Source organism: Erpetoichthys calabaricus, chromosome 1 (genome assembly GCF_900747795.2).
Source record: "Erpetoichthys calabaricus chromosome 1, fErpCal1.3, whole genome shotgun sequence".
NCBI lineage: Eukaryota > Metazoa > Chordata > Cladistia > Polypteriformes > Polypteridae > Erpetoichthys > Erpetoichthys calabaricus.
In genome coordinates this window covers 117,740,185-117,753,365 of record NC_041394.2, presented here as the reverse complement: position 1 = coordinate 117,753,365, position 13,181 = coordinate 117,740,185, and the positions used below count along the sequence as shown (strand labels likewise).

At 37.6% G+C, this 13,181-nt stretch overlaps 1 protein-coding gene across 1 annotated transcript in view; it reads right to left on the bottom strand.

The window, feature by feature from the left end:
• Positions 1-12,140, bottom strand: part of LOC114654883 (cystine/glutamate transporter-like) — a 49,148-nt gene extending 37,008 nt beyond the window's left edge. Inside the window, exons 1-4 of the mRNA XM_028805725.2 lie at positions 11,925-12,140; positions 9,460-9,586; positions 1,248-1,363; positions 28-153 (exon numbers count right to left, since the gene is read on the bottom strand). Of these exons, the coding sequence (XP_028661558.2) occupies positions 28-153; positions 1,248-1,363; positions 9,460-9,586; positions 11,925-12,108 (553 nt within the window). The 5' untranslated portion in view covers positions 12,109-12,140. The remainder of the gene's footprint in view (positions 1-27; positions 154-1,247; positions 1,364-9,459; positions 9,587-11,924) is intronic.
• Positions 12,141-13,181: the final 1,041 nt, after the last annotated feature.

Genomic DNA, 13,181 nt, shown 5'->3' with positions numbered 1-13,181 from the left:
AAACAACAAACAAAACATTTCTGTTACCTGAAGAAAGCTTGATCACTCCTGGCACAATAATTAAAACCAAGGCCCCCATCTTGATGGTTGTCAGCAGTATTTGTAATCGTGAGGTCCAGTTCACACTCCAGCAGTTTACAGCAACGACAAAGGCTTGGCATAAGAGAAGGAAAAGAAAGCTAGTTTAATAAATATATAAAAAATGAAAGAGAAATGGGGGGTAAAGAAACATAATGAAAAAAATCATATCAACAGATTTTTATTGTAACTTAAAACAGTGATTCCGTGAACTGAATGCTTACTAACAGATCTGATGAAGATGACCTAAAAAAGCCAGACAACATAAATAGCCTAGCTAATGCGCTACCGTATATCTTATGCCCTTGTCACAAATGCAGTCATTAAATTCTCTTAACACGGGAAGGCTACAAACGTTCCAGTTCTGTACTGGAAGCCTAATGTGTCCTTCTGTACTTCTCGGAAATGAAGGTGTGTTCTGCCCAAATGCTCAACTGTAAATGGCTTCCACTGACTAAAATATGTCAGACTCAGAAGGCAGTTATAGTCAGTCAATGTGCATTTAATAGTGTTTTAATATTTCAGTTACAGATGATCATCTTGTTTATGACTTCCAATCAGTTAATAAATCTGGACACAACTAGTTCCTCGCCTCTTTTCTCTTGTTCAGTATGTTTTCAGATTCTTTCATAACTAAGACAAGATTTATGAATGGACTAACCTAGGCTGTGGCCTGGAATCCTGAAAATAACCAAAATGTATAAATAAATATTTTGTCTTTAAAGAAATATTGATGCCTGTTTACCAGTTAATCAAGCCCTTTTTAATCTCAAGATATAACTTGTCCACCATTAGTTGCCTGGTCATCACTGAGTTCAATAATCTGCAGTGAACAGTAGCTAGTGACAAAGTGCAGGCCTTGCAACAGCGGGCTGGAGGGTGATCTGACTACAGACTGTCAGAACATAAACTGTGTTCATTCTTGTGAAGAAAAAGGCAATGTATTGTTATATTAGTAGTGACAGTTCTTCAAAAACACACAGAAATAGATTCTAGTTTTACTTATAGTGAATTATACAAAGATGATGGTTTTGCTCAAACAGTAAACTATGATGCCATTTCTGAATGTTTGTGACGTATGTTGGACAACTTTCAAAGCTACTGTATGTAATTCACATTTGAATTAAAGATGGCATGAAAAGAGATTAGTAAGTCAAATGGCTACTTACAGAATCCCATTATGCTGAGCATTTTAACAAGTACTTCTGGTGCTGGACAGGGGCTGAAGAAAGGTTCAGCAATGTACTGGCCAAATGCCAAAGCCACCACAGATGAGACAGCAGGTCTAGATTGTTCACAAAACAGTAAATTATTAAATGTTAAGGAAGGAGGCATTGTTGCTTCTCTTCTACATATTCTCTTAATTCCTTTTCTCTTCAGTTTGTTTGAGATGATATGTAACTATTCTCAAAAATGCATAAGTACTTTGAAATAGCATTGTGGGAAACAGGCAGACATCGTTAAAGCACCACAACACGTTTATTTACAGATAATATTTACAATAAAGTGAACATGCACAACCCACTTCACCCCAAAGTCCAGGTCTTCTTCCTCAATGCCCTGTCAGGTCCACCTCCATTCCTCTCCACCAAGACTTTGTCCTTCTTCCTCCCGACTCCAGCCATCGAATGGAGGGAGGCGGCCCCTTTTATAATCACCTGGATGTGATCCAGGTGCCTCCCAATAATCTTCCACCGGCACTCCCCAGTGTGGCAGAAGTACCGGCTGCGCACCCAGAAGCACTCCAGGTGTCCCTGGTCGTCTTCCCCCCAGCACTTCTGGGTGTGGCAGAAGTGCTGAGGACCAGGGCTCTCCAGGCATTGGGGCACCCCCTGGCAGTGACCACGGGCCCCTATAGGGTTGAGCTTCCAAGCTCAGTTCCCGTGGTCCCCAAAGCAACCAGGGTGGTCGCCCCCTTGTGGTCTGGAGGAAGTGCAAGCCCTCCTCTGGTCCTCCCAGGCATCCCGACTGGGTACCACCCCCAGCCGCTTGCCACAGCATTTTAACATCAAAACAATAGTATGTGGTTAACAATTTAAAAGTTCACCAAGGTTCTATGCACACTGTACAACTATGAAGTGCATTTGTAGTTAAAGAAGAAGTATTGTTGTCACTAGTGGCTAACATCATTATTTAGTTCCAACTTAAACAAAAAATGTATGAAATCCAAAAATGACCAGTTCTTTCGTTTATGAAATGATGAAAATAATTTTATTTAATACTAATGTTAGAAGTAAATTTCAAATATACTTACGACATTGCATTTTACTATATGACTAGATGTGAGGAAATAAATTACATTTGTTCTTCAGCAACATCAAAAGGTACATTTATATATAATTAACATATAAAAGACTCAGTAACCTGAAGGTTCCATTTGTGATTAGGACAGCCCCTCAAACTGATCTTTCCACACACAAAAAAAAAAACTGTACCAAGACACTGTATGAAACTATCATCAACATTTGTAGATCCATGAGCATATTTTATATCACTAATAGTTCAATGTCTTGTAAAATCAATAATGTCAGTTAATCTCTTAACAAGCCCAGTTAATCCAGTTCAGGATTGTGGGCCTGACGACTATTTTGACATCAGTGGGCACAATGCAGGGACCAAACCTGCAATAATGAAAACTGAAATAATGAAAACTGAAAAAAAAAAAGCTAAAATGAAATACACATTCTTTTTCAAATACTTTTAATAATTAAACCAAAATATAATACTTTAAAATAAATGAGTTTTTACCTTTCACAACACTCACTGGTCACATTATTGGTGACACCTGTTTGTTCATGCAAATAGCCTGCTCCTACAAAATATTTCTGCAACTCATTATGTACAGCATGCTGCCATGGTCAAGATACGTTGTCTTTCCTCAAAAAAGAAAAATGTGTAATCTAAGTGATTTTGATCGTGGTATGAAGCTATTTGGGGCAGTTCCAACATCTCAGAAAGAGCTGGCCTCCTGGGATTTTAACACACTACACACTCTAGAGTTTATAAAGAACTATTGCTGTGGGGTACCAGTGCTGGCTTTCTGCCCAGTTGCTGTCAAGTTCTGGTTTGTCCAGACTCTAGAGCAGTGGTATTCACATTCAGTTCTGAAGGCCACCAGTGGCTGCAGGTTTTAATCCCTACTAATTGCTTCATCTCATTAGACTCCAACATCAATTAAACAAACTGGTACTTCCAGTTTATTTCTGTTTTTTGTATCAATCTAGAAATTATAAACTGGTTATTCTTAGCTTGTACTGAATCAAGTGTGAAAATAGATGTATAAGAATTCTCTTTTGCTCTTTAGAATTTCGTACTTTTCAAATTTCTAGCTATTCATGTCATTATGTACTAAGAAGCACACAAGTGGGTAACACTAAAATAGCTGCCCTTTTGCAGTCAGTGTCACTTACACTGGAGTCTGCTATGCTTGTCATTAATTGTCAGTACTCAGATACAACAAAGAGTGCAAACCAGGTGCATCCCAGGATTTAAGAACATTTTGCTCTCTGACAGACCCAGAGAAGTAAACCTGTTTAGTCTCAAGCAGAGGAGACTACATGAGGACCTAATCCAGGTTTTCAAAATTCTCAAAGGCATTGATAAAGAAGATCCAGTAGAATTCTTTCAACTTAACAGTAAATCTTTTTACTTGAGGACACCAGTGGAAATTAAGGGGAAGCACATTTAAGATTGGTGCCAGAAAGCACTTCTTTACGTAAAGAGTTGTGGGAATCTGGAACAAACTGCTGAGCTATGTATTTTAAGCTGAAACCTTGAAAACGTTTAAGAAGTATATGGATGAGATATTGGGACAGCTTAGCCATTAGCTAAACAAACAAGCTTGAAAGACTGAATGGTCTCTTCTCATTTGTCAAATTTCTTATGTTCTTATAAAAGCAAACCTAACACGAGCGCAAAATAAAAGATGAAATAAAAAGGACAGCAAATTGAACAATTAGGGGTACAAAATGACTTTCTAATTGCAAAACTGGTTGGAACAAAAACCTGCAGCCATAGGGGGCTTCCAGGACTGAACTTGAGAACTAGAGCACACTGAATAGTTTCTTCTGGGCCACACTGCCATTGGACTATGATTTTTTGGTCATCACTTGGGCACTTTTTATTTTTACCAGAGCAAGGCACTATATTAAAAATGTTGTTTCCCATACAGTTATTGAGTGTGTTTTTCTGGTTGCTCTTCCAGTGACAACGCCAACAATGTTCTGACATTTCTGCCAAGTTACTCGGTATATACCCTCAGAAAAATAAATACATAAGATTTAATAATTTGCCCTGTTTATTTTCAAAATATTTGGCTCCATATGGGCAATGCGTAAAGCCATTAAGCCATTAAAAAGCAGCCATAAGATTTTCAAATTATTCACTGCTGCATTTCAACAAGATGCCTAATGTGAAACTAATGCAAATTGTTATACCCTACTATTAAAAAAGCAACACCGAAAGCCAAGCTTTCAAAATGAGTACAATATTAACATGACTAACATAAAGGGAAGAAGTGTTTTTATTCTAAAAAGAGTACAAGTGGGTGTAGCTGTGTATAAACACAAAGATTCAAAAGTACGCTATGAGGAGCATTATTTTCATGAGCATGCAGATCTGGGGCACTTTTCTATATTATGATCTCAAATGTGTAGCTAGATATCTGTTTTGGTTCAGTCTAAAATCCCTTATATATTTATGTATAAATGTACCAACTATCACAAATATTTGGAAGGGGAGTATGTCAAATTGTATAATTTATCGGGTTCGTTCTGTAAATACTATTTGAATAAGAAGATAGGAGAGCCTGCTGCTGCTGCTGCTGTTGTTCAGTCATTGACCATCTTACTGGAAATCATTGAGGCATCCAGACTTTGAAACATTTCAGTGAACCAAGCAACCTGAACCAGCTGAAAAGCCTGCAACAGAGGAGAAACTTGCCCTGTTTCCTGTGTTAGTGTGTCCTCAATGCTTTACTAGTGATATATTAAAAAGCTTAATTTGTTTAATTTTCTTTCAATTCGTTTAAGCCTTACTTGACATATTTGTATGTTTACTCCTCCACCTGTAGTGTAAGTTAATCAAAGTTAATTGATTTTTTTGTTGTTGATTCATGTTTTTTCATGGCTTTTACTTGGACTGTTTTCCAGAAAGATAACTGCCGCTATGAAGACTGAGGATGTTTGCCAACAAGGATTGGTAAGTTAACAGACCACCCACAACATGTCTTGCTGTCAACACACAAAATGATCAGTTAATTATTACTAATTTCAGAGTGCCTAGTCCCAACAGTAGTATAGGGTACAGAAAAGGGATCTGGGCATGTATATCTTGCCACTTATTCTGTTTTATGCATGCGTTCCATGTGAATGATATTTCATTCTTTAACATTAAGGAGAAACTATAATGTGGAAGAAGATTTTTGTACTTTATTATATTAATGTTTATTTTTATATTTTTCTGATTTCTCATTGATTGCTTTATGGTGTTTTTTATGGGTGTATGTTTGGTGTGTGACCTCCATAGTGTTGAGTAGTCTAGTAAACAAGAGGTGGAAGTCTCTAAGAGAGAGGAGAAAGGAAGCACTGGCAGTGATGATGCACACTGTCTTGACAGTAAAGATGAAAGGGCAATAGGCCTTGTAAATGCACTGGATGAACATTGGCATCCAAGAGTTGTAAAGTGAAATGTGACCTGGAAAAAGCATGTAATGCATCCTATGAATACTATTGGGCAGGCGACCCTGCAGTTGGTAGAAATGCCTAATTCATTAAGAAGGAGAATTTGGAATCAAACAGGGTTTGATTATTACAATATCAATGAAAAAACAATATTTTGTAGGTAAAACTTTGAGTTTATAGTAACATACAAGAGAAGAAATAAAAAAATGACAATTCTGGAAACATGAAGATCCCAAAGAAACTAAAGCAAAATTAGAAGAGGAGTTGAGGGTAGCCTAACATGGATTTGACAGAAGGTGAATTTAAACTTTTAAAGGAAATTTCTTCCAAATATAGACACCGGAACTAAAGTGTAAACAGAGGTATAGAAACTGTCACTAACTATTTCCGAATAGCACTATTGTCTGCACATAATTGATTTAATTACATTTTTAGAGGAATCTCCTGGAGGTGCAAATATTCTGCTAAGATGAACTCATAAAATTCTCTGCAGAATCAGAGTCAACTAATGCATCAAAATGAAATGACCTGTTATAACTGGCAATATATATATATAATTAAAACACAGAACAGGAAAAGTTTGTTTTATAAATTTGACTCTGCTTGTTCTAGAAAGTTTTACCCAGCTCCATAGGATCAACAGAGCATTTAAAGGCGGAGGCTGTCTTTACAGTCAGTACCATAATGGATCTGCATTCAAGGTTGCAGTCTTCAAACCTACACCTCAATTTTAAGGTTAAATTAATTACTAAATCTAATGATCACTCTCAAATGAAGCTTGCTAATTCATTCTTAAGTTCCTTATTTAAACTGATATGAAATAAAGATGCCACTGTAAAGTTTTCCCACCCCGAATCTACAGCTAGTGTCTTGAATGTTATGATAAATAGAAATATTTCCTTGGTTAAATTGTATTATCTGGCTTTTAGCAGAAATTCTGTTAGTTGGACAATCAAACACTTAGGAAATTCCTTAAGAATGTCATGTAAAACAAATATCCTGGGATGGTTATTAACATATAGAGCTACAACAAGACTTAAGCATACAAACCAGTAGTGAAATCAACTGAATGCACAGTGCTGTATCTTCTTGGTTATTGGTCAAATATTAATATTTGATAAACCTCTCAATATAGATGATGGTCCAGAGAAACGTTTAAATGGACAAATATAAGGTTCATTAAAATTTCATGCCCTAGCTGTAGTCAAATTTTCTACCTTTTGCTGTATAGAGAGTTAAACTCCATGACTAGCTGGCAGAAAGTACAGTATCAGGCAGTTTACTCATTTGTTCTATGTTAATTTTCAATTACTTCAGTGATGCTTTTATGTCTAAAAACACGCATTTCATCTCAGAATCAATCATGATCCTAGCTTTTGTTAAGCACAAAGTGAGAAGCCTACAAATATTTTCAGAGGAAGACTAAGAAGATCTTTTTTAGGAACAAGCAAACTCATGGTCAAAAAAACTGGCAAAATGCATCATATATGAGAGTTAAACTAAACAGCAAACTAGGTCAAGAGCATCTTGTGTATTAAAAATGCTTCCATGTTTAATAACATAGCTGGCACAGGGCCACAGAGTAATTTGTTTTTAAAATTCAGATTATTATTAGGCTCACTCAAAAGTTGTTGAAATATTAAAAATAATGTAACATCCTCCATTTGCTGAAAGATAGACAGTAAGCCAGCGATATAACAATACTGACTGAACACTGAGCAATAGAATTTCATTTAGTACAACTCCAATGAAGAAGAGCCTGTATAGTTATCTCTGTAAAGCATTACACTTCAGATCTGCTATTTTGTATTTTTATATAGGCTTGAAAGTTTTGCTTGATGTTCTTGGTTGGTTTTAGCCACTAATGTTGCTTTCAGATGTTGTATACTTTCTCAGTATATGGAAAACAATTTTAAAGAAAGGTGGAGAAGCTCAAACATCTTGTAGCTGTTACAGTGGCCTAGCTGGTATTTGTTTTTTCAGTTGTGTTTTGAATGAGGTAAGATTCTTATCCTGGAGCAAAAGTCGTGGCACAAATGAAAGTCCTGTGTTTTGCCTTTGTGGGATATCTCAGTATATACTCAGATGAAAGGAATTCCTTTTAAAAAATGCTGAAGTTGTTTATAAAAATAACGAAACTGGTCACCAAAAGAGGTTTGTTTAAAGCAAGTGAAAAATAATTTGTTAAATTCAGTCACACTACGCTAGCAAAATACCAACAGCCTTAATTTTCTGATGCTCAAAGAAAAAATGCATACAAAATTCCATGTTTTTCCAAATTTCACTTCAGAATGAGACACTTTTACCTAAGCGGACACCATCATCTCATTTAATTTGTTCTCCATCCTGCGATGTGTCTTACACATTACCTATTTTTTCTATGTCATGAGAAATGTGTGCATTTTTAATGTGAAGTAATATAATCTCTACGTGCATGGAATAAACATCACTCAGGAAAAGGTTGCCAAATTTTAAATAGATAATTGATCAGCCGACTCGATCTCTGTGGGTGTGCGTGCTTGCACAGCTGTGAGAGGTTGGTGTGATAATTGGGGCGAGAAGCACCTGCACATGAGGGTGTGGTCTGTCTCAATTGCTTCATCAGTTTCTGCAGTGTGTGGTTGAGGTGCCTTGGTCTCGGAGGAATACAAGGGAGAGCCAGCACGAGGTAGAGGTTCCTAAAATCAACTGGCAGTGTGGAGCCAACCGGAAACATCACAGAAATAAGTTGCTTTAGAATCATAGAGATTGCTTTTTTTCTCTGGGCTATATGGCACAGTTACACTATTCTCACTGCCACATTTGTCCCAACCCTTCACACAAGATATGTGGTACAATTTAAACACTACCTGTATGGCCATGGGATAACACACAGTGCCCTCCATAATGTTTGGGACAAAGACACCTTTTTTCTTGATTTTCACCACTGCTCTACAGTTTAAAATTATAAATCAAACCATTCATACATGATTAAATTGCATATTGTACACTTTCATTTAAGGGTATTTGCATATGTTTCAGTCTCACAGTGTAGAAATGACAACACTTTTCCTACATGGTCCCTCCTTTTCAGGGCACCATAATGTTTGGGACATAGCAATGGCAGGTTTGTTAATGCAGTCATATTTAGTACGTTGTTGCAAATCCCTTGCGCACAATGACTGCTTGAATGACTGTGATTCTCAAACATCACCAGGTGTCGAGTATCTTCTCTTGTGGTTCTTTACCAAGCCTCTAATGCAGCCATCATCAGCTCCTGCTTGTTTCAGGGGCTTGTCCCCTTAAGTTTTCCCTTCTCTTCTCTTCTATGGAAGACATGCTCAATTGGATTTAAATCAGGTGACTGGTTTTGGTCATTCAAGAAGTTTCCTTTTTTCAGCTTTGAAAAACTTCTGTGTTGCCTCAGCATAATGATCGTGTACTCCTGTAATTAAATTACTCTGTATTTAGTAAGTGTAATCAACAGCTGTTATTCAGTCACCCCCTTTATGGTACTGTGGTGGCTACAAGTGCATGTCTATATAGATATTGTCATACTGAAACAGATCTGTGAATTTGACTTTGACAGTGATGTCAGTCCATCAGTTCATCTAGAAATTGGAATTTCCCAAAGCATAATCAGTAAGATGGAATACAGTATTCTCTTTGTATGAATTACTCACAGGACTGTGTAAAGCCACAGGCAAACATAGAAACTTACCGGATCATGATAAATTCTGCCCAGAGCCGAAGAAATGCTGGCAAGGGTCCCAAGGTTTCTAATAGATAAATGTAATGGCCGCCAGACTTCTTAATGCTTGTACCTAACTCAGCATAGCAGAGTGCTCCTAGAAGGCAATAAGAGACATAAATATAAATAAAAGTGAACAATATTCAAAAATCTCAAATAAACTAATGAATCATGAGTTTGAAGCAAGGACCACCAACATAAGGCATCAGGTAGGGACTCAACCCTGTTAAAATATTTGAATAAGGTTTTGGAACACATTAGCTATAAGTTGTGATCTTGACTAACTGAATTGTTTCCTCTTATAGGTAATTTTTCTTTGCATCATATGTTAAAGCACATTATTTATAGTATAATGTTATTACATTTTTGACAGCATTTAACAGAAAAATGTACCTATGTGATTTAGAACTGTGTAAGCAATTTGGATAAATTAATAACAGCCAATTCTGTTTGTCTTCTTAAATTATAAGTTCACAGCAACAGCTATAGCATTTTAAACTATTTAATTTTCAGAAAGGTTTCTTTTGCATGATCTACAACAAATCATAAAATAATTTTTACAAACTAAAGAAATGATTATTGATGATTTACACTCAAGAGACAAGCATGAAGGACCAGACACAGGAATTGGTTTTACAAAGTTTAAAATTAAAAACTAACCATCTCAGAACACAGAAGTAATTTTCAAGAGAAGAGTCTCATGCTGGTGTCACACTACATGACTTTTCCTACAATTTTCAGTTGTTGTTTTTAAGTATGGAATTTTAAGAAAATCACAGCAAGTTAACATCAGTCACAGTGTGCACACATTATCAGGGCCATCTTAACAGCATCATAGGCCCCCTTGCAAAGTAGTGCGCTGGAGCCCCTGTTTTGACAACAAAACAGAAACATACATAGGCATCAGAAACATCATGGGCTCCTATACCCCTGGGTACCTCGGCCAGTGCGCATTGTGCCCATAGGTTAAGACTGTCCTGCCTGTTACCAACAGTTGTGTACTATGACATTGGTCATGAATATAATTCTATATGCTGCTGTATTGCTTTGTGGAGTTAATGTGTAAAAATTAATATATCACCATTACTGCTTTTGTATATAATGGTGTGGTGATGTCACACATACTATATTGTACTTTTTATTTTATATGTTTTTAAGGTCATTATGGTCAAATGTTACTATTGTTATTTTTATGGCTGTAAATACTAAGACAATTTCTAAATAGCTATGTTGCTTGCCAGTAACATTTCATTTGTTTATTCATTTAATTTATTTATTCATTGATTGCTTTCCCTGTTCATTTTTCTGTGCTATTTATTATACATGAGAAGACATTTGATTGTTGAGTTTTTGTTTTATACTTAAAAGCCCTCCTGGCTATCCTAATTTCCATGTTGGAGCAATACAAATTGGACTGGTGCCCCAGCCATATTTCAGCAACAGTCGCCTGGAGATTCTAATTTTGCAACAAGTGGTTTAGGAATAAGCCAAAATTAGAGAGTTTGTTAATGTTCCAGGTTATACAAGTGAAAGTGGCTAATGGTTCAGGTTTATCAAATTTGTTTAATTCAGTCCAGGATTACAGAACTAACTTACTTCTTTTAATTTATAAAGTAATGCTCCTTGGTTTCAAATTACTTGCCAGGTTGCTGTTGGTATGGAGGAGTTTAAAAGATCTGCTGTTTTTCAACAATGTTTTCCCTCTAGATAGACCTATCCATCCATCCATTCTCCAACCCGTTGAATCCAAACACAGGGTCATGGGGGTCTGCTGGAGCCAATCCCAGCCAACACAGGGTGCAAGGCAAGAACCAAGCCCGGGCAGGGCGCCAACCCACCGCAGGACACACACACACACACACACTCACCCACACACCAAGCACACACTAGGGACAAATTAGAATCGCCAATCCACCTAACCTGCCTGTCTTTGGACTGTGGGAGGAAACCGGAGCACCTGGAGGAAACCCATCCAGACATGGGGAGAACATGCAAACTCTATGCAGGGAGGACCCGGGAAGCGAACTAGGTAGACCAGTTTTCCTCAAACATCCTGAAGACATGCAGACTTGTATAGGTGGAGCCTATACAGATGTGTTACTAAGCCCTGAAGTGGATTACTGCCATTTCAGGGTGGTTTCTTGATGCTCCTGGTATATACACAAGCTCCCCACAACCATGAATTGGATTAAATGGGTCTGAGAATGTTAGGTTTTATATGTTTCCATAAAGACTAATAAATTTGTCTGATTCCAGAAAGATGACAAAATCTGGACTTGAAATGTCAGTGTGATAAAGGTGAATAATTAGTATAATATCCTTTTTATAAACAAACAAAACGTGCTAAAAATATAATAATAATTTCAACCCTACTTAATGTGGCATCTACCTGAAATTTAACCCAGCCTTCTATACCAGAAAGTTACTTTACTTACCAAATGTGGAGAAAACTCCTGTGGCAAACCAGACGACAAGAGACAGGCCCACATTGCCTGAGTTTTTCAAGACACCTTTTGGAGCAATGAAAATCCCACTTCCCACCACCGTGCCTACAATAAGGCACACAGCTCCTAGGAGATTCACTTTTTTCCTTAAGTAAACAGTTTCTGTGCTTGCCATTTCTGAATGAAGCTACTCTCTATGCTAACAGTGTCTTTTGGTCACTTTCTCATCCCACCCCTCCCCTCCCCTCCCCTCCCCTCCCCTTCTCTCTCTCTCTCTCTCTCTGCAGCATAATATGCAGATGTGACAGATTCCTGGACCTGTAAGGCAGCAGTGAGCCACCATGTTTGGCAACTGAGATGTTTCTGATTCAAATATTGAAACAGCTTTATTTCATGGCAATGTGTTGTTTATTTTAAAACCATAATGATTGTAAAATAAATTCATAGACACATACAAACTATACTAATAAAAGGCAAAGCCCTCACTGACTCACTCATCACTAATTCTCCAACTTCCCGTGTAGGTAGAAGGCTGAAATTTGGCAGGCTCATTTCTTACAGCTTACTTACAAACGTTAAGCAGGTTTCATTTCGAAATTCTATGCGTAACGGTCATAACAGTCAACAACGTCCGCCATGTTAAACTTTCTTATTTAAGGCCCCATCTTCATGAAATTTGGTAGGCGGCTTCCCTGCGCTAACCGAAACCGATGTACGTACTTATTTCTGTGGTATGATGCCACTGTCGGCTGCCATATTGAACTCTCCAACGGTCTTTGTTACTTATGGGCCCATCTTCAAGAAATTTGGTACGCGGGTTCCCAACGCTAACTGAATCCTACTTACGTACATATATACAGTATGTCCATAGCCTGCAGCTCGGTTGCCGTGTGAGGCGGTGTTGGGTCCCCCATCCCCACGCCTCCCACGTAGTTGGCTGCCTGCCTATATAAGGCTGTCCGTCGCTCCGGTCTCTTCATTCCCTTCCTTGCTTCGCCACGGTATTCACGTGTCCCTGCTGATAACTGCAGCCTTTTTATTTAATCCACGGCTTCTCCGCTGTTTTATTGTTCGTTTATTACGATTATAGTTATTGTGTAGGTATTTTAGACTTAGTTCAGGTACCCATTTCCTTTATCGTTCCAACCGTAACCCCAATAACATGTCTATCGAGGTGATCACCATCGATCAAAGAACTGTCACTTACCGAGTGGTTTCCATGCCCAGAAATGGCAAGTGCCGTTTCCA